This window comes from Bombus terrestris, chromosome 8, assembly GCF_910591885.1.
Source record: "Bombus terrestris chromosome 8, iyBomTerr1.2, whole genome shotgun sequence".
In the NCBI taxonomy this organism is placed as follows: domain Eukaryota; kingdom Metazoa; phylum Arthropoda; class Insecta; order Hymenoptera; family Apidae; genus Bombus; species Bombus terrestris.
In genome coordinates this window covers 3,263,351-3,284,640 of record NC_063276.1, presented here as the reverse complement: position 1 = coordinate 3,284,640, position 21,290 = coordinate 3,263,351, and the positions used below count along the sequence as shown (strand labels likewise).

General features: G+C 35.6%; 1 protein-coding gene and 2 long non-coding RNA genes across 9 annotated transcripts in view; 1 reads left to right on the top strand and 2 right to left on the bottom strand.

The window, feature by feature from the left end:
* The window catches only part of LOC100642211 (pleckstrin homology domain-containing family G member 3), a 91,401-nt gene that overhangs the window by 63,680 nt on the left and 6,431 nt on the right, over nucleotides 1-21,290 (top strand). For 6 of the 7 annotated variants that reach the window (XR_007224963.1, XM_048408099.1, XM_012311038.3 and 3 more), the window contains exon 2: nucleotides 20,265-20,822. Coding sequence is in view for 6 of the 7 variants with exons in the window: in XM_048408099.1 (XP_048264056.1) it covers nucleotides 20,265-20,822 (558 nt within the window). In the remaining variant the exon portion in view is untranslated. Of the gene's footprint in view, nucleotides 1-2,817; nucleotides 3,220-20,264; nucleotides 20,823-21,290 lie in introns of those variants that run through there. The other variant, XM_003397069.4, reaches the window with a different exon arrangement.
* On the bottom strand, nucleotides 87-2,762 carry LOC105665994. The gene is made up of 4 exons (XR_001098930.3): nucleotides 2,594-2,762; nucleotides 2,408-2,521; nucleotides 1,843-2,273; nucleotides 87-1,706 (listed from the first exon to the last, which is right to left on the bottom strand). It is a non-coding gene; the product is annotated as an uncharacterized LOC105665994 (long non-coding RNA).
* LOC125385553 lies at nucleotides 12,531-20,270 on the bottom strand. The gene is made up of 3 exons (XR_007224965.1): nucleotides 20,038-20,270; nucleotides 13,109-13,504; nucleotides 12,531-13,032 (listed from the first exon to the last, which is right to left on the bottom strand). It is a non-coding gene; the product is annotated as an uncharacterized LOC125385553 (long non-coding RNA).

The following is a 21,290-nucleotide window of genomic DNA, read 5'->3' as shown; positions in this document are numbered from 1 at the left end:
CACAATTTATAGCGCATCCAGTATCATGATACATCGTGATATATATAGAAATGATATCGATGTTTATTATAATAATATACGAAGTATTCTATTAGATGTGTATTTATTAAAAGGAGTGAGATAAGAATACGATATTTATAATACTATTTCCATTATACTTACATAGTATGTAAAAATATCTTTTCTATGTTATCTCTGTTATTGTGTAATATGTGACACATAGTACAGAAATATTAACATGCATATAGTCTATATTATTTATCGTAGCATATTAATGTTTGGAAATCTGATCAATGTGATAACATACAAAACAATGTTCTCCTTAGTATATTGACTAATTTAATACATTGCGCCTTGTATTTACGTATAACATAAATATTATTACAGCATGTGAAAATATATTCTGCAATACTATCTTATATTTACTCATTACTATGTATGAAGAAGTATAATGTTCTAACAATGGTGCGTTGCCTGCAATATGTCTAGCATTCTAAAGTGTGAAGATGCATCCCATACACCGTATCTTCCTTTTTAATGTATGCAAATAAGGTCTGTACAGTGAGTCTGTTATTATGCAGCCCCACTACTATTACAGTATAATGAAGTCTGAAGGTGGTTTGATGAATTCTAATGAAAATTCAACCAGAGTTCCTCATAGAAGAGCCAGCACCTCGTGTGTAGGAGTCAGCTGAAGGATCTTGTGCAAATCTTCCACTGTTTTGCCACATTTTCCTCATTTTCTGTGTCGAATCTTTAATTCACCGAAACATATCTGATAGATAAATTAAAGTAGTGCGAGTCTGCAATTTGAAGACGATGAACGAACATGATAATGAACAGAATTTCATATCCATCTTATAATCTAAATTCTAATAAACCTAGCTTTGGGCAATCGTCTGCCTGAGACAGACGAACAGTCTGATGAAGTTTCTTTCGATTAACTCTGAGATAATTCCGCGCTAGATTTTGAGATGCTCGAGTTCAATGGAAAGTAAATCCTACAAAATCAGTCACGTATGTGAGCTCTTTAATTGAATCTCTGGCTGACCTGCTATGTTTCTACTACCTGTACGAATAAATCTACTTTTTATCGCGATTATGAAATCCTCGTGAAATCTAGGGAACGATTATTGCTCTGCTCTGCTATTATTATATACTCTGCTTGCATGACGCCGTTGATGAAACTATATAAGAAATAAAAGGTATCTAAATTTTTCTATTCTAAAACTTTTGCTGTTGCAATGTTCGAATAGCAAAAGATTTCATAGTAAATTGGCTTTGGTATTAGGCATCTTTTTCAAAATAAAATATGATGGATTAAACGTGAGATTAAGGCGAGTTTAATTTTGCTAGTTTCTGATTTGTTTAACAGATACGGAATCTTGAATTTTGTAATTTCTGTCTATTATGAGAACGTGCTGTACTTGTAGACTTTTATTTCGCAAATTATTCGTCGCACATTTTTCTGTTTTTATTTTAATTTAGGATGTTTGTTATTCTAATAATATTTGTTCACATTGAAAAATTGATTTCTTTAGTCTGGAGAGTTATAAGCATATTCTTTGTAAATTTTTCTCTGAAAATTGAGTGTCTTTAAATTACAAAGTATCTATCATTCGCTATAGGTTAATTTCTATACATTCAAAATCCTTTTCAGGCTTAGTTCATAACCTCATTTGAATTTTCCTTGTCAAAGGAATACCCTGCAAAACAGAAGAATTCGCTTTTAGAAAAAAATGTAAAATACAGATTAAATTCTATATATCGCAAATAAAGGAATTTCACGTCGAGAGAAAATTTACATATATATATATTCAATAATTCACTTTGAAACGGTACCTACGATGATGTATGCGAGTTACGTTATTGCTGAAAGAGACGTAAAGAACGTTGGACACGAGTCTCGAGACAGATTGTGTGATAATCGTAACACGAGTCGATCTGATAGATGACATCCTTAGCCGTACAATTTGTTAACCTTCTCGTTACGTACAATTGCGCGATACGTTCTTTCTATTTCATGCAACCATGTTACACTCGTTGAATGATTAATAAGGCCGATAAGAGAGGCTGCATTACAGTGTACTTATGGCGGTGAGACTGGGCAGATAACTTCCACTCCCCTTCCACATAATCGTTTTGTAAATGCATATGGACTTTTTCATGGAACAATTCTCGTGGAAGGTTTCGTTTTCTTCACGCATGTAGTTTCGTTTCGATGAATTTGAATAATAACGTTACGAAAGACTCATACATCTGGACGCCATCACCTGCGAAAATAAACTTCTATTAGTTATGTGAAAATGTTTCAAGCTCACAGTTCAAAATCAAATGATATGCGCTGGAGCTTTCTCTGGATGACACGATTGAATCTCTGAACGCTATTCCAATTCATAAATCTCACCTGCAAAAATAAACTTCTACGAATCATAGGAAACTGCAGGAAACTCATAGGTTATAATCAAACGATGCGCCACAAATAACGCTATAAGAAATGCATAAATCCCAACACCATCATCTGCAAAAACAAGCTTCAATTAATTATACAAGAACGTTTCAAGCTGATAATTTACAAACAAACAGTACACACCCTCTTTGGATGACAAAGGACTAAATTCCTTAATGCCATCCAAATAGCGTTATCTGCGATCTAAACAGCACAGAACCATTCGTCACCGCATTGTGAGTGTTCCTTTACGTCCAGTCCCGCTCGTCGTCGGCATTCGGATCCGTCTATCCGAGTGGCACACTCGCTCCATTCCCATCTTCGCCTCTCTCCACAGTGTCTACCTGTTGCTCGAGCAGCGAAGGCTGCGCAGTACCTGCTCGTTTGTGCTCTATTCACACGATCTGCGCACCTGATTCCTAACCGCAACTTTATATTTCAAACTATTCATTGGTGTTTGTGAAAATATTATTCTATAACTTGAGAAAAGGATTCGAAGAAAGGATCATTGTGTCTTTTATTGCTTGTTGCATCAGTTTCTCCTGGGCGAAACAGTGAATCGTTTAACTCGTGATCGATATCGTTCTTCGGCGAACAGTGCGTGATTCTTTTCCTTGAAACGACGATCAGTCGCAGTGACACGCATGCGCGTGCACGCGTGTTTCTTCTTGCCGCTGGAATCAATTACTTCCTGAGCCATTACGAGGGCTTCGATTAGGATGCCATCGACTGTGCCACTTCGTGCCTGATTTTATTCCAAGACTATTTTGGTGAGTGAGAAAGTATCCATATAATGACACGGTAAACTGCCAATACAAAATTACCGTAGGAATAACAAGTTACTAAGCTTTTTAGAATAAGACAAATTTCAGTTGCAATTTTTCAAATATATATGAATTCCATAGACTAAGAAAGTGCTCGATTATGCGATTCATTTAAATGACATTGTCAGAGGAAAAGTATGCGACTACAATATGCAGAAGTTAAATGTTATGGCGGAGTATATTTCTTTCAATCTTTTGAGAATTCCAGGACAAAGTGTGTACAAGGCAACCCACGTGTCAACGTGTCGTACTTCTCGTAACGTTAACAAATATCTTGAATCTGAAGAAAATACGAAACAATATTATTATTGGCGTGTATGATTCGTCGATTAAATTTTGTATTAAATTTTTTTAAAACCAAAAATTCTTTTTATTTGTCAAAACGAGAACAAGCTTGAAAAACGTAGAAGCTTGAGGGCTGCAGTAGGGTTATACCGTAATGTGGAAATTGCGCGGCAATTTTAAATTGATCCAAGCTGTTGCACAAACCGATACCAACACTCGGAAACATCTTTCTTTTACAGAATAATTTATTGGATAAACGTAATAAATAATTTATTGAATCGAACCGATCATTCACGTTTATGTCTAGAGTATAATTATAATTATAATATTCGGCACGCATTTAAAAATTATTATTGTTCAATTATAGTAGCAAAATAAGATTTCAATAAACTCGTCGATATTAGAATGTGATTTTTAAGAATTTTTTTCGTACGTTACATTAAAGAGGAAGTTTAAAGTGTATAATCTTCGAAATTACTCGAGTTAACCGATATAATCGATATTTAAAAATATTTCTAAGAGCGATGATAGTCCGGTTATTGACACTGATAATCTAAACGATGGTAAAGATAGCGTTTTCATGAAAATATTAATAGAAATTATTATTCCAACCCGACGAATGGAACTTTGTACCCGTTTGGAGTTCTGTTATGAGATAAAGTGATTCATGGAACACTCACAGTCTAATGGTTGTCTCGTGGGAAGTCTGTCAGCGACATATCTATTTCCGGTTTATGAAATTATTAATGTTCAAGGATATACGCGCTTCTTTAAATAATTGCGCAATATAAAATATCAAGCTAATTAGAACAACGGGTAAATTAGTTGAAGAAGCCTGTTTAGGGGAATTTTATTCTAATTTATCAATACATCAGTCCATCATTTTTTCCTTCTTCTTACAAGTTGAAATTGTCCGAACAAAAGTAAAAAAGAGTCTAATATTTTATTAATAAATTAATAATTAATATGATATTTCATTTTGAAAATAAAAGAAAGATTATTTGTTTTAACAAGAATTCAGAGAAATTGTTTGAACGAGACCTAAAAATACACAGTAATGGAAAAACCAAATTTAAAACAATAATTGTGTTAGAAAGAAAAAATAATAAATTCGAGAGCTTTACATGTCTTTGCAATGTCTTTCTCATTGCAAACATATATTTCCATTCTTTAATAATTTTCAGATAAGAATAGAGAAAACGTTCGGTTTAGACGTAAATAGTCCTAGATAAAGCGCATAGGAGTCACAATTTCACGACGATTATCTTCACAGAAGATAACACTTATCGCACGGTCGATCGATTATTTGATCTTCCAAGCGGTAATGGGAATCGGGTTATCGTCGTTCAAACACAGTGTTCCGATAGCGTTTGCGTGCAATTTCCTTTATCGATCCTAGATGTACTCGATTACGCAAGAATGGGAGAGTAGAACATTAACATGCATACAAATCTGATAAAAATATCGTGGACTGTAGTATCATCGTATCTCTGTGATTCATTTTTAAAAGGATTAATGTATTTACAAAAGACTTATTTTTATGTGTAATTATGTGGATTGTAAAGGAAAGAACAATTTGTTTCTTTTTACTCGGTACAAATAGAGATAGAGGTAACTATGTGTAGAAGAAATGAATTAATCTAGAGTTGTCCTATCTCGAGTACTTCCATCAGCATGATTGTAAAGCAATTTTATTTCATGATTTTTAGATAAATTTACAATGAGAATTAATAACATTTTTGGAATATGCGCTATAATTGTTACTTGTATATTTTAGTTTGCTACCCCTAAAGGCTTGCGTATAAGTATCCATAGTCTGATACTATATATATCAGGTTGTCTCAAAAGTTTCTTTTGTTCTATTTGTTTGGGATCGAACCTTGTTCTATTGGGAAAAATGAATTATACATAATTCAGCCAAATAATGTAAAAGAAAAAAATGTTGTGCATTTATTGTTTCCTTATAAGGTAAAAGAAACTTTTGGGACAACCTAATAGATTCCATAAATTTGTTAGTATTCAGCAGTACTGTTATTGAAATGTATTAATAATTCTAACACAATTCCTCAAATCTATTAGCAATGGTGATACTACTATTCAGATTTGCTAACGTTAACAATTCTTTTTAAATAATATCTGATACCATATATATCCGCAAAATCTATTAGCATTCAATCCTTTCTTCTAATCTTTTGCTTTTTAAAGCAAGAGACAAGTACCTACAGAATCTCTTATATTTCTTTTTTTTTTTTTATATATATATAACCAATACAGATTTATTAACTTCCTTAGACACTTTGTACCTCGCAAGGGGTTGCAAATTATTGCGTATAAATATCTATAGAATCCTTTATTATTTTTAAAGTAATACAGTTTTTCTTTTTACTTTTCTAAGTACTTCGAATTTAATCCCAAAGTCTCCTACTTCGATTTTTTAATCTGAACGTTTTGCGTTCATATTTGCGTTGCGATTTCCTTTGCTCCTTATTACGTCGAGGGTTAAAAGTGCAAGATATCGTTCGACGGTTAAAAAGCGAGCAAATATTCTTAAAAAGTATTCAAAGAATCTCTTAAGTAATTTCCCAGCCTGCATAAACCTATTATTATTTAGGCGAACCTGTTATTATCTTCCACGAATATTCTCCAACCTTTTAGGATCCTCCCCCTTCAAACACCTCATTCCCATTATTTTTCCTTTCTTTTTTTTTCTTTTCACCAAACAAAAAGAATTATCCTTATCCCATTGGCCAACGTCCAAAATTCACGTGCCTTCGAGTTCGAAGGTGCACACAGAAGCTAATGGCTGCGCGGGTCCTCCGGTCACGTAGAACACGATCAGGCTCTCTGTTCAGGGTGCAGGGAATGCTGGAAAAGACAGAAAAGTCGCGAGGACGATGGAGGGCAGAGAAAAGGAGGAGAGAGATCGTATTCGCGTCACGTAGAGAACCGCGCGAGGATCACGTTTAAACCAACGTGGGACTCCTTTGCTCCGGAATTCCAGGCCTGCCTTTTGTAACCCCTTATCTGTTCCCGGAGATGCACCCGGAAGCCGTGCATTCCGCAGGATAATGCAACGTGACCGCGTCAAAACTGTCCGCTTTTAGTCGGCTCTTACAGTCGGTCAGGATGTTTCAGAGAGTTTGAATAATTTTTGTTTTTCTTTATCCTTCATATCCATCCGATGCTGTTCGATATTAATTTACAATAATAGTAATAAGAGTTCAGTGTACGTAAATTTAAAAAAAGCAGGTCCATTTTCGGCCTGTGAAGCTAAAATTAAATAAAATAAATAACAGTTTATTTTTCAGCCTTTTGGCAACGAAAAGGGACTCGTATTTGCAATTGTTTTCTCGATTTACCGTCCACTCTACACTATAAATCTGTTTGTTTATCCGATACATTTATTTACACACACCAGTAATCTGGTTATTTAATCATTTATCTAGCTGTTGCCTATTTATCCAACTATAATATTCATTTATAATAATAACGTCAAAAATAATAATAATCTTTGCAGTGATACTCATATATAATCTATTTAAAAAAAATACCATAGCTTATTTCTAAAAATTCTTGAAAAAATTTTTTTTAAATAATCTATTTGAAAAAGATTGTCCAATTCAATTCTGTAACTTAAAACCATCTAGCAGACGAATTCCATGACCGAAAAATGTTGTGTCTTTAGACGAGATCCAATCGTTAGAACAAAGAATACCTGGGAGTTTTGACGATTCGGAAGTATTCGTCATATTGTGTTGGCAACTAATTAATTGCGAATTTTCTCATTAGGTGGTATTGACAAAACCGGCAACCACTTAGTTGCCAACCCAATTTTTGTATCACTTTTATGCTATGAGCATAAATGAAGCTTTATACTATTTATACATAAAACAAATGAAGCTTCCCAAGTTGCTTATGTGGAATGAAGTTTCCTTTATATTATTGTGCAATCTTACAAGCCAATTTTTAGTTGGCTAACTAAATGATTGCAGATTTTGTCATTAGGTGGTATTGAATAAACCCGCAATCACTTAGTTGCCAACCCAATATTTGTATCACTTTTATGTCATGGGCATTTATGCGAATAAATGAAGCTTTATACTATTTATACATAAAACAAATGAAGCTTCCCAAGTTGCTTGTGTGGAATGAAGTTTCCTTTACATTATTGTGCAATCTTACAAGTCAATTTTAGGAACCATAAATCACGCTTGAAACTGGACTTGCCATTTAACTGCCTGTTAACTCTTTGAGGCGCAGGATCTTAAGACAGAAAAGGGCTCTAGTTGCGCAGGAATTTTATTGAAGATTAAATTATGAATTTCAATACGAATCAATTATGAACATGTTCTGGCTAAATTAGTACACGTTCTTCGTGACATAGTTCTGATTAATCATCGATTTCTCTTGCATAACAGGTTAAAATTCGTCTGTCTGCAAATATCTATGAGAACTTTGCTCAACTTTGAAACTTATCCGAATAAAATTGCAATCTCGTGAATACGGAAATTCAGCTGCGATAAACTACAATTTGATAAACTGTAAAGTGTACGCAACTCAGAATTTCGTCAAATTGAAGCTTAATATCGTTCCAATGTTAATACAAATATTACCATTATATTAACGAATATTTACCCGAATACATACGTTCGATGAAATATTTGTGATAAATTATACTCAGGAGCCAATGATTTCTTAGAATCTATGAAGAAGAAGAAGAAGAAGAAGATATTAAATGATAGGTGTAACGTTGGGTTCAAGGTAAATTCGACGAGTTTCCGCCGCGGTTCTTTGACAGAGATTAATAAATACGCGGATGATGGAATGTGCGGGACGACCGCGAAAGAAGAATGCGCTGGAATGCGAATGACTCATGGAAAAGGACCGAACACCAAAGAAGAAGCTGCATCGTGAAGATTGGCTACTGCCGAACGAAAACTGTTCGATAAAGAAAAGTAAACAGCTTGTTCGGGAAAATAAAATCTGTATAACGATGCTGGATTAAAAAACAAATTTGGAAAGATATAATACATATGAAAAGGAATTATGATCTATCTGTGTAGCCATTTGAAACGATATCAGATTCAAATTCAATTCCAAGTTCGTGAACGAAAAGTTGACAATTATTGATTGTCTTGTTCGCATTTTAATGGTATTAGTAATTTTATTGCTTTTTTTTTTATTATTTATTAAAACATAGAAGAGTATTTTATATATAGGATAAAGTTAAAGAAATTGCAATGACAATTCAGTAGGTTTTTTTAATGATTGAAAAAGAGGCTTGTAACGTTAGTTAATTTATTTTTTATTCGTTATCTTGGGAAAAAAGTATTTTAATAAAATAAGAGTATGTCTTAAAGTAGAACCTTTCTATTCCGATATTTCACGTGGTTGTATTATTAGAAAGATTGTAATAACAATTAAGTTTGTTATCCCTGTTTGAGTTACTCAATTGGATCGATTCCAAGCAAATAGAAACCGCAACGTCATCTAAAACGTGATTTATGAAAGTAACGAGCGAAAGTGGCAGCTGGAAGCGTTTAACGTTTATACTGCGAATTATATCGCCGACAGTAAACGCCGCCTTTTAATCGACTTGCAATTCAACAGTACAAAACGTTCTACTATCTTTATTCAGTTCCTAGATTACCAAGAAAAAAACTTACATAATATCTTCGAAAGTTACACTATTTATTCCATTCAAATTTCTTAGAAATAGATAACACTTAAATATTATTATATTTAACTCATAATTAAAAATATAGACGTATGAAAATTTAATGAACAGATAAAATAGATAAAAGATTATATAAGTATACTTACTGTGATTGCTTTAAACAGCCTTGCTTGAAACATTTTCATTATTATCTGCACAAGAATGTCAGATGGTATCGTGCGATTCTTCCTTTCGTTTAATTTCATTTTTTATGACTTCATATCTCATACGCTTCCTTTTTGGTAATTGTATGGACATAATTTTTATCTCTGACGAATCATAGTACCAGAGTGGTCAGGATGATCAATTTTCGAGTTTTCATAATAATGTTATAGATTCGCAGTGGTGGATTTGCAAAATTTTGAATTATCCTTTATATAATATTTCTTCTTTATATTGGGTTGGCAACTAAGTGATTGCGGATTTTATCAGTATCACCTAATGACAAAATCCGCAATCACTTAGTTGCCAGCCCAATACAATAATAGGTTTGTCCATTCGCTTTGAATTATCTGTCTTTTCGTATATCCGCAATTTTTACTTCAATCGACATTTCTTTGCCATTATATGGTAATATTTATATAAATTTGATACGAGTATAGAGAGGATACACAATCCGTGGATAAGTAACTGAGTCTTCCAGAATCTCATTGTGAAGACAAAGGTTTGCCTTCAATTTGTCAAGATATTATACTAAGTTCGTCACGAAGAGATAGCAATGTCTCGTGTTACGACGAGTATCGTCATCGTGTCTACGGTCGAGATATATCGAAAATAAGCAAACCTAACAACGTGATATTTCAAAAGAATTGGAACCGGAATATTTATAAATTTCTCAATTAGACAGAATTTCTCAATGATCGTTTATCATCGTCTACGGTCGACTGCATCGAAATATATCGCGTTGAAATAATAATCAAAGTGAAAGAAGATGGCGACGCAACGTGTGGCGTCGGGGTGAGACGATAAAAATAGCGAGTGGGTGCTGAAGAAAGGGGGAAACGTCGGTTCATTGACGAAAAGCAATAGAAACGAGAGACTCGTCTCGAGTGGCCGACGTTTCTGTATGCCTACCACGTTGCTCTGACTCACGAGAACGCCACAGCTACGTGGTAGATCGTCGCCGTAGTCGCAACTTAAAGCTGCGTTTACATTGGCCCGCTAGATACCATCCCAATCCAGCGAGTCTGGTCCAGCACTGGATCGAAACTAAAATAACGTAAACAGTGTTTTCATTGCAGTAGCGTGCTGTCGTTCCAATCCGAAAATCAACCTTTTGTTCCAGTGTTTGCTTACATATCACCATCGAGAATACAACGTCGTTCCAACGTCTGTTACTGGAATCGCGTAGACGGCTCAATGTCCAGCACTGGCTGAAACGTGCGCGGTTGCTATTGTTTTATTCGTCTTTTGTTTTTTTTTTCTTTGTTTTTTGCTTGAATCCATTGGCGTTGTAGTCTACCACTTTCAGAGTATCAAAAACGACTGGAACAATGTAGGACATGGTTTGATTTGCCAGCCAAACCACTGGGATGTAGTAGCTAGTTATCGCTTCTTAGAGGAGGTAGTCTAAATATAGGCTGACGCTTTTGCTTCACCACTTATTGCCAAACCTGTTGAAGATTTTCAGGATGCAATATTTCGATGTACATGTTTATATTATTAATATAAATAATTATATATATAATTATAGAAATATATAGAAATATACGTAAAATATGTTTGTTTTATGATATGGAGTTAAAATAAGTCGAAGAGAAGTCACGTCTCTTTCAAATTGCGTGCTCAAAATGAAAGAAAAAATGTGCATTTTTTAAAATTCAACCGTTCCATATTATAAACTCTAGCGTGTATTTGAATGTCCTTTGCCGACGGAGTTTTAAAAAGCTTTGCATAATGCACGTAATATAGTCGTAAAGAATTCTGTGGCAAGCGTACCGATACTTGTGGAAAGCGAGGTAATATGTAGCGCTGTAGAAATCGCTGGTTTTCACGAGGTAATACCCGCTACTGTCGAATTATTTCCATGTCAGTCCCTTTGCCGGTTAAGTCGTCCGACACAGTCAACGGTGGAATTCGACAATTCCACGCCTCGTCTATGATCAATAGCACGCCTCGTCTGTGATCAATCCCTTTGTCAAACGTCGAACGTAAATCGTGCCGCAATCGTGGATTACACGTCGCGCATTGCGGATCCGCCTTAATAGCCACGTTGCATGCCGCACAGTCCGGCATTTGAACGAGGATTCGGGACAAAAATCAAAATTCGTTGGCCACGTTCGCACGTTCACGGAATAGGTTCGCGCGTTTGCAGGCCACGTTTTCGCGTTTAGATTTCACGTTTAGATTTCACGTTTAGATTTCACGTTCCACGTTGCGCCGTTTGAACGAGGATTCGGGACAAAGGTAAACAAAAAAGTAGCCTACGACGTGCAGTTTTCTGACTGAAACTTGACACCAGGCGATCCGACGCGATATCGAATCTTTGTTGGTGATTCGTCTGCCACTTGGCTTGGTCGAAATATCTCCAATATTTATTTCTTTGTCTAACCACACACGGTAACGTTTAACACAAACCTTAGCAGGTCCGGTCAACCGACCGATTTAAAAATTTAATTTAAAACTGTGCATTCGTCGTTGCTTCTTTTGTTCGTTTAACTTCGTGTACATTTTTATATGATCCGATTAATATAAATAAGTCTCTCGATTTTTGTTAATTGAATGAAAAGTTTTGTCGATTTTTTGGCGAATTGTCGCTTACATTTCTAACGCTTACACACCGATAGTATCATCGAATAATAAGATCAAAATCGAGCGATGATCATTTCAATTTTTTTCCGCCGCACTGCGCCGGAACGATCTATTTTCCCGACAAAAGTTCCCCAGGTAACCGGATTCCACGTTAATCCGGGGCCAGTTTTCGTTGGCATATGAAAATGGTCGCGCGTCGAAGGGTCACAAGCTGAGAGGCTACAAAAGGCAATTAAGTAACCGTCGCAACGTCGTTTATCACCAGCAATTTATGGCGTTACACGGTAGTTACGAAACGATTATCCGCACGCTGTGGCACGAGCTACGAAAGTAAAAGAAAAAAAAAAAAAAAAAAAAAGAGATTTTACGAGCAATCTTATTATACCAAATTGAAAGAGCATTTCTGTAGAAACAAACGCCTGCGGCCGGTTATTTTCAATGTACACTAGCGCTAAAAAATCTCACAACTTAGGACAATTGTTATATATAAAGTAAATTCATGATAAAATATCGCAGTTTTATTTATTTATTTTATTTAATAGAAGACGCCTTAAGAGTTTTCTGTGGGAGAACTAGACAGTTGTTTTTACATTTGTTGCTTCGTGTAAGAGAAGACGATTTACGTCTCTTACGTGTTGTTTGCTCTAGTAGCGTGTTAATCATTTATCGTAGCTCGAAAACACGTAAACAACTGCTTCCTAAAACTAACGTTTAATCGTGCCAGGGATTTTTATCAAAAAATGATGTCATCTTTGCTTCTTAAACTCGATAGCCTTCCTTATGTCTTCTAATAATATCTACTGTAATTAGTAGTAATAATTGTGCAATTTCCCGATAACTTTGACCCTTTTTTCTATGATAAATTACAAGTTTTTTTTTTTTTAATCAAAACCAGTATTTTTCTCTTTTTCCGGTATGTTAGATAAATAATTATCTAGAAAAGGGTGCTCTTATCCTCGTTAGGAGTCCTTTCTTTTCTTTTCTTTTCTTCTTTTTTTTTCATTTTTCTGACAAATAAATCTCCGATTAATTGATTTTGTCTGTGATGTTAAATTGGAATTCGATGTTCGACAATATGCTCACAATTGGAATTCCTGTTCTTCCGTGGAAGAAGACAAGTTTCTCGAGGAAAAAGGAACTTGTACATCCTTCAAAGTACAACATCTCGCTTCTTCATCGGGTTTCTCGAATCGTCTCGTCCACCCTTAGCGTCAAGTTGTCGGTTTATTCGCTGTTTCGTAAAGGAAGCAAAATTAATCTGTACGCAAAGACGAGAAACAGGGTCGTTCTGGACAGATCTCGAGGTGAATAACCGAGAGGAAAGCGTCTGACTGAGCAAGATGGAGCATAAAAGTGGATCGCAGTAAATCTAAGCCTTGCGAGGAGAGTATCATCGGCTTTATACACCCATCAAACGTCAAACTAATCTTTTTCCCGGCTTTCGGTTTATTTTAATCCAACTATAAATTGTCCGTGAAACTGCAATGAGAAACCGAGCAATGTTTCAGTTTCTTACAAAAGAATCGAGACGGAGATCCGAATGAAAAATGGAAAAAATATTGATTTAGATTATGTTTTTTTTTAATTATTCCGATTAGGAGGACAATCAAATTGAAATTTTTCAAACAAATCGACATACAAAGCAAAGAAAACGATGGATCAGGAAATTGTCTCTAATTATTTTTAGAAACTATTAGAAACGTTATTGGTTGGTTGTCATTGGAAAAATGTTTAAATAGCAGTCGTAATAAAAAGTACAAAGAATAACGTGGCCTAAGGAATTATTTCTAATTACCATGATTAGGGAAATTCTTAAATAGAAACTAAAATAAACGATACGAGGAATAGTGGCCACGGGAGTAATTTTTAATTATAACGATTAGACAAATTCTTGAATCTTGAAAATGAAACGAAAGATTGAAAGAATAGCGGTACGCGGGATTATCTTTAGAAAAAGTATTGTGGCCATGGATTTTTAGGTCACCCAGTAGAGCGGAGTACAGTGGGCCCCGTTCACGATAAAAAGCATATAAATGTCAACGTGTGGCCGTTCTTCACGATGCCAGTGAAGTTCAATGTACTTGAACTGGCTGGTGATTTCCAAGTTTTCCCACGATGCCTCATTGAAGACCGGCCAACCGGTATACTTTTCGAAGATGCATAAATGCGTCATCATACATGGGCAAATCATATGGTTGAGCCTGGAAAAGATGTTGCTCCGGTCGAGAAAGTATAATGAAGATGTTCTTAAAGTTTCACTCGCCAATTCGCGCTTTAAAATTTCTCTAAACCAGGATTACGCCAGACTGCAAGTATTTGAAGGTACAATGAAAGAGAAGAAAATTTGTTTCCTAATAATTACAGCCTTTGATATCAGAGTCAAATGCTTTTGAAAGAAATTATTCTATGTAGTTTGAAGATTTATACGACTACGAACATCTTATACTAATATAATTAATATAATGTTATTATTATTAATGTAATAATATATTTAATGCAATATATATATACACATAAATACACAATTATCATTCAAAAACTTACTAGATCCTCTATCTATGATTAAAATAAGATCTTCATAGTATAGTACAAGTCTTCAAACTACATATAATAATACATACGTATAATTCTTCCAAAAAAAATTTTTCTCGCAAGCATTCCATTCTAACACATATTCTACATATATGTACATAATTGGAATACAATTAGACTTCTATCGTCTATTTTAATTTGTAAAATTATCCTCTAGTGATTTCTGGTAATTTTCGTGAACACTGGAACAAGCAACCCCTGGTGTGTATTTGAATATACTATATACGTAATATTATATGAATAATTACAATTAGAATGGTATAAATAACCAAGTAATCGTGCAGTCATCTTATCCTAACCTAATCAACATCAGGTCAACTTCGAACGAATGAGATGAATTTAAAGTTATAATGAAATACGTGTACAGCGTTCATTTTTATCGACATTTAAACATGATTAATGTGTGCTTATTTATTTATACCATTTTAAGCGCAATTATCTTTATATATAGTATATTTAAATACTCACTAGGGATTGGTTATTCCAGTGTTCAAGAAAATTACCAGAAATCACTAGAGAATAGTTTCACAAATTAAAATAGACGATAGAAGTCTAATTGTATTCCAATTATGTACATATATATAGAATATATGTTAGAATGAAATGCTTGTGAGAAAAATTATTTTTGGAAGAATTATATGTATGTATTATTATATGTAGTTTGAAGATTTGTACTATACTATGGAGATCTTATTTTAATCATAGCTAGAGGATCTAGTAAGCTTTGTATGATAATTGTGTAATTATGTGTATATATATGTACTATATACATAATATTATATGAATAATTACAATTAGAATAGTATAAGTAACCAAGTAATCGTGCAGTCATCTTATCCTAACCTAATCAACATCAGGACAACTTCGAACGAATGAGATGAATTTAAAGTTATAATGAAATACGTGTACAACGTTCATTTTTATCGACATTTAAACATGATTAATGTGTGCTTATTTATTTATACCATTTTAAGCACAATTATCTTTATATATAGTATATTTAAATACTCACTAGGGATTGGTTATTCCAGTGTTCAAGAAAATTACCAGAAATCACTAGAGAATAGTTTCACAAAGAAGATATACAGATATGGTATATCAAAGGTGGTTCTATTTCTAAGAAAAAATCAGTTCCAACACTCTATTCCCAAGATATACCTCGAAAGCACTAGATCCCAGACAAAATTCCACAAAGTCCATCTGAAACATTCTGCTGCGTCTATCATCCGATTCGGATTACTTCATCGGTCCGCTGGATCGCTTCTCACGTATCGGAGAACGGGGTCACGCCACGGAGCATCTTTAAATCCCAACAAATCCACCCTTCGCCATTTGTCTTCTCGCACCGGAAGTCAGTAATTTCTACTCACCTGTCGCGATAAACCAGTATTTTAATCCTGAAAAAATGCCAACTACACAGAGAGAAGCTAAACTCCTCAACGCTAGGCTTACCAGGCCTGGTTAAACGGCCGGTTTCAAAATTCAACCCTGAAATTGCACGTTCCTTGTTACAATATTTCTTTCGCTCGTCTAATTTCACGCAACTCCTTGTATCGTCCAATTAATCAGTTTCTCAATTTTCGTTAACGCAAGAATTTACATAAAGTTGAACGAACGAAAAAAAAGCGACTGTCCACGGTGGTTATCGACAGACCCGCGTTACTAAATCCTCTAGAAGGATTAAAAATAAGATCTTCGTGGTCGTATAAATTTGCGAAATACGCGTAATAGACATTAAAAAATGTTCAATCTTAAAAAACAACTTTTGCAAAAACCTGACCTTCACCTTTGTCTTTGCCAATCCGGCCCATTTGCGACTTTTTCACAACTCTCTTTTTGTACGTCATCTGGGACGACTAATTCCCCCGACTTTTCGAAAGGTCTCGAGTCGTTCGGCTCGATTTTGAAAGAGTTACTTGGCTGTAAATCGTCCGTATGTTAATGTCAGTAATTGTGCAACTATAACGCTGCAGCAACGAATAATAGAGGCGTTAATTCGGGTGCGAGGTGAGACGGCGAAGCGTGTCATCGGTCTCGAGCGTGACAGCCGCGAGGAAGCTGGTGCACGCGAGGCCGAGACGAAAGTTGGTCCCGTTCTATTATTAGCCGAGTTCCAGCCAAGTGCAACATCGCGATCGGCGCAGGCAACGCATATGGCCAGCAACGAGCGAAGCGGAGCAAAGCGGAAAGAAGCGGAGCGAGGGAGATACCGTGTCGGCCTGATCTGCCTCTCCACGTTACTAGATTCTCTGTTTAGTTATTTTTTGTTTGTTCCTCCTCCTCCTCCTCCTCCCCCTCCTTCTCATCTCCTCATCTCCTCCTCTTGCTCCTCTTGCTCTGGACCTCGATACGCTGCTGGAGATGGATGAACTGATTGTGTCGAGATTTCAGGATTTATCGACCAGCGCTCTCAGGATGGAATATTTAGATTAGCGAAGAAAGTTTGAGAATCGGACAAATGTCTTTGCGAATGAAACATTCTAACATATTCCGATGCTTTTGGATCATAATTGAGCAACTTTTGCAGATTCGGGGAATCCTGGAAATTAATAAGGTCGTAGGGGAAGCGTTAAAACAATTGATCGTGACGTAGTTTAAGAATAGGACGTATTAAAATGGGGAATATTAAAAAATACAATGTTTCAAAATCGACTAAATCACTTTGAAGATACGATACGCTATGTGTTTGGGGATTGCCGGGATTTTGGCAGTTGCCAGCGCAGTGAGAAAACACTGCAAGCATTAATAAGATCAACTGATCGAGATAGGTATATTTTTAGGGTCGAGTATTTCAGTTTCAAGCATCGACTATGTATATTCGAGATTGCTATAAGACGAGTGTCTTGGATTATGGTTTAGGGACTTTTGGTGATTTTGGCAATTGTTAGTGTCGTTAAAGGTATCGATAAATTGATCGAGAAGTATCTTCGCGGTGGAATATTTACATCAGCGAAGAAATTTTTAAAGATTGACTAAAGGTCTCTGGGAACGAGATATCTTAAACGTTTTGCATTATGGCATAGGAATTTTGGCAGTTATCAATGTTATAGGGAATATTGGAAATATTAATAATTGAGATCGAACGATATCTTCGAGATGGAGTAACTAGATCGGTGAGCAAAGTTTGAAGAAATTCGAAATCTCAAACTTCTGTTCGAAGAAAGTGTAGAGACGAAAGGATTTCGAGTTTTCATGAAAATGAAGTAAATGTGTCGGATTATAGTGTAAAAGTTCTTAGATATTTTAGGAATTTTATGCCTTATAGAGAACATTGAATAAAAATATCGATGATCAGTGGTGAAATATCTTCGGGCTGGAATATTGTACGAGTAGAAAATAATTGAGGATTTTTATTAAAGTTATAATCGAGGAAAAGGAATGTCTCGCTGCAATAAGTTAGCGAAAGATTTTACGAGAGAAAAGGTAAGTTGGGAATATTTGCAACAAATGTTTTACTTTCTTGTTTGGACGCAAATGTCCGGCAAGCAAATTGGCCCATCGATAAATCCCACGGTGGAAAAATACGGTTTGCTTTCTTTGCACGTTCTTTACGAGCCGTGTTTGCATTTATGCTCGACACAGCTGCAAATTCTGAAAGAATAACTTCCTCTGCACCGGCTCTTGCACCGAGGGCTCCGTATATCTTGCTCGGATCATTACCGTTGCAACTTTTTCCTACATAAACGTGGAAACTGAGTTAATTATTCCCAAGTGGAAAGCTGAGCTAAGCTAATTAAAATAAAAATATTCGCTGATAGCGGTGGCGTAAAAAGAAGCACATTAATTGTTACGTTACAGGAGATGTTTGCCGATCATCGCGTCGTAAAGAAACGTTCATTAAACGACGAATTGCAGGAAAAATACTATTTAGTGAATTATAGAAAAAAGAGAAATTTGTCGAAATAGTTCTTCGATCAAGGAACCATAAAAGAAATATAAGAATTTACTAATTATCAAATTTAAAAAAGAAGAAAAACAGGAAAGAGATTACTAATCACTAAATTGTAAAAAATATATTCAGTGATATAAAAATTTCCCCAATTTATCAAGCTAGTAATCAATGAAACAATCTAAAATTTTAATTAAATAAAAAAAAGAAAGAAATAAAAATGAACATTAGATATACTCGTGTGCACGCAATTATCTTTTTAATTTGCCTTAATTTCCTGTATGAAAGAAGAAAAAAAATCTAGAATCTCAGTTAAATAATAATAATTAAAAAGAAACAGAATTTTTTAAAATTGTAACTCAATCTTTTGCACGGAAGAAGAAGGAAAGATCCGATATTACTGTTAAAGAAAACTTAAAAAATCGGCTGCGACTTTCGCCTAAGAACTTTCTCCTTGGATCACCCTATAGAATTTCAGCGCGCGCGAAATGCAAAAACCGCGCGCGATACAAGTTCATCGGACCACGTTGATTCACGTCAGACTCGTGGGGAATTGGAAACCATCAGGGCTGCACGTTTGTTTATGCGATATTGTTATGCTTCGCTCGAAGTAAAAGCACGAGCTTTCTGCCTTGCCAGACACACCATATTCGCAATAAACGAAATTCCCCGTTGCACGTGCGAAATCGGACCGTCTGGATGCGATAAAGTGCCTAGTGAAGTCGATTCTCTAACTTTCTTCCGATCTTATCGTGCCCCAAGTGGAAGATAGCCGAAACGAAACTGTTTTCTAACCCGAATGATCGAGTGTAGATACTGGTAACAAGATTTCAGTGCCTTAGGTGGAGGTTAGAATACTATATCTAGGGATTTTTTAGGGTAAATCATATTTTGAAATGACAATAACAATATTTAGTTGTTAATAATATTTGGCAATATCGATAAACACCAAAGTATCTTTTGAAACTCTCTCTATGATATTTTTTGGGAATGTTAGCCGAAATTAGGTGTAATTCTTCAATTTGCATTTTATGCGAGTGTAAGAACAAAAATTGATGAAATATTAGTAGGAAAATCGAAAATTGCATTGGCAAAGATTATTTAGGGAAAGTATGTTCAATGTTTCTTTTCAATCTTTTTGCAGTATTACACTCTCTGTAACCTTAGCGAACACTGATTTTAATGAAACTCTAGGGAATCCTATTCATCTAGGGATCCCTAGAAAATTCAATACACATGTTTCTACGAACAAACGTTCGAGCCATGCAGAAGCTAAGTTGATCAATTCCGTCAAGTTTAATTGTACAATTGATGAAGAATTAAATAATAAATAACGTATTCTGATGGCAAAATTAAACAATTAATAACTAAACTTCAAATTCTCGTAAAACAGAGTCGATCAATTTACCTACCGAATTGTTGTTTTTATCCTTTGAGCAGAAATTTATAATCTTCGCGTAAGTGTGCACCATTGAGACCAAAATTAAAGAGCGAATGAATCGTCGAATGAAAAGATTAAAAAATGCCATACCATCGAAGATACGCGAACACTGTGATTGAGAACCGCTGCTTCGGAGAATTAAGTAATCTTCCAATCTCGGACAGAATCTTACAGAACTATTACCTACTTTCGACTTTCTGCTTACTCAATTCCACAAGTTACCTAAAATTACATTCGTATCATATATCACATATAAAAAATATTCCACGACTTCTACCATGATCAGCTTGCCTAACTTCCATCTCTTCGTGTTCCAGGAACAAGTACGGATCTGGTGCCCCAGCTGTTGGGGATGTTCGACGAGTTAGCTCGCCGGGGCAATGGCTACACCGACCACGTGGTACTTCCGCCTGCCTGTAACATATCAGCGGCACTACAGAAACGTTTGAGCCTGGTATCCCATCGAGGCTCCATATTCGGCCAGTTCCATCCTGAATTATCCAAACCTCAACCGGATGACGCTATGGCCGAGCATCCGACGTCAGAGAACACGGTGGTAGACATAGTCGCTGATGACGTTACGCCTGAGAAAGAGAACGACGCGTTACAAACCCTGGAGAACAGCCAACAAGAGAATAGAAGCGAGTGTACAGTAGAGAAGAAATCATATAGACGCGAAAGCAACGGTCTCACGCCACTTAGGTACAACAGACGATGCAGAAACGCTGCAAGACCGCTTTCTGGAAGCTCCGTTGCGTCCTCTGGAAGCTCGAGTACCTCCTCCAGCGGGTGCAGTAACCAGGGCAACCAGTGTACCATCAATCCTTATTTGGCGTCGGTCGAATCGCTGGCAGACACTTGCGCCAGCTCTCAAGGTGAGGGTTCAGAGGGCTTTTCCAAAGTTGGTGAAAGTAGAAGGTTTGAAGAGGATTGCTGGTGTTAGATGATCTGTTTGGAGAGTCTTCTAGCGAGTTTCTTTAAGGAGATAGAAGAAGTATTTCCTTTACGTTTTAGATTTAGAAACAACAGTTGATGATTAGAAGGATAGTTATAATTCTTGTACCAGACAATCGATTTGAGATTATTTGAAGCACTAAAACCAATTGATGACATTTAATGTTCCTCGTCAGTCAGGAATATTCTTATCTTCACCGATAACACTTTTTCCATCATAAAATAATCTCCGATATAATCCTAGATCATACACCTTCTTTTTACCTCCTTCTTATACTTTTCCTTCAAGTATACAATGTCAACAGTATTGCTGTAATTCTTCTTGAGAAAGATACCAAAAGCTAAACAAAATTATCATCAAGCAGCAGTGCGTCAATCAATGTACCTCT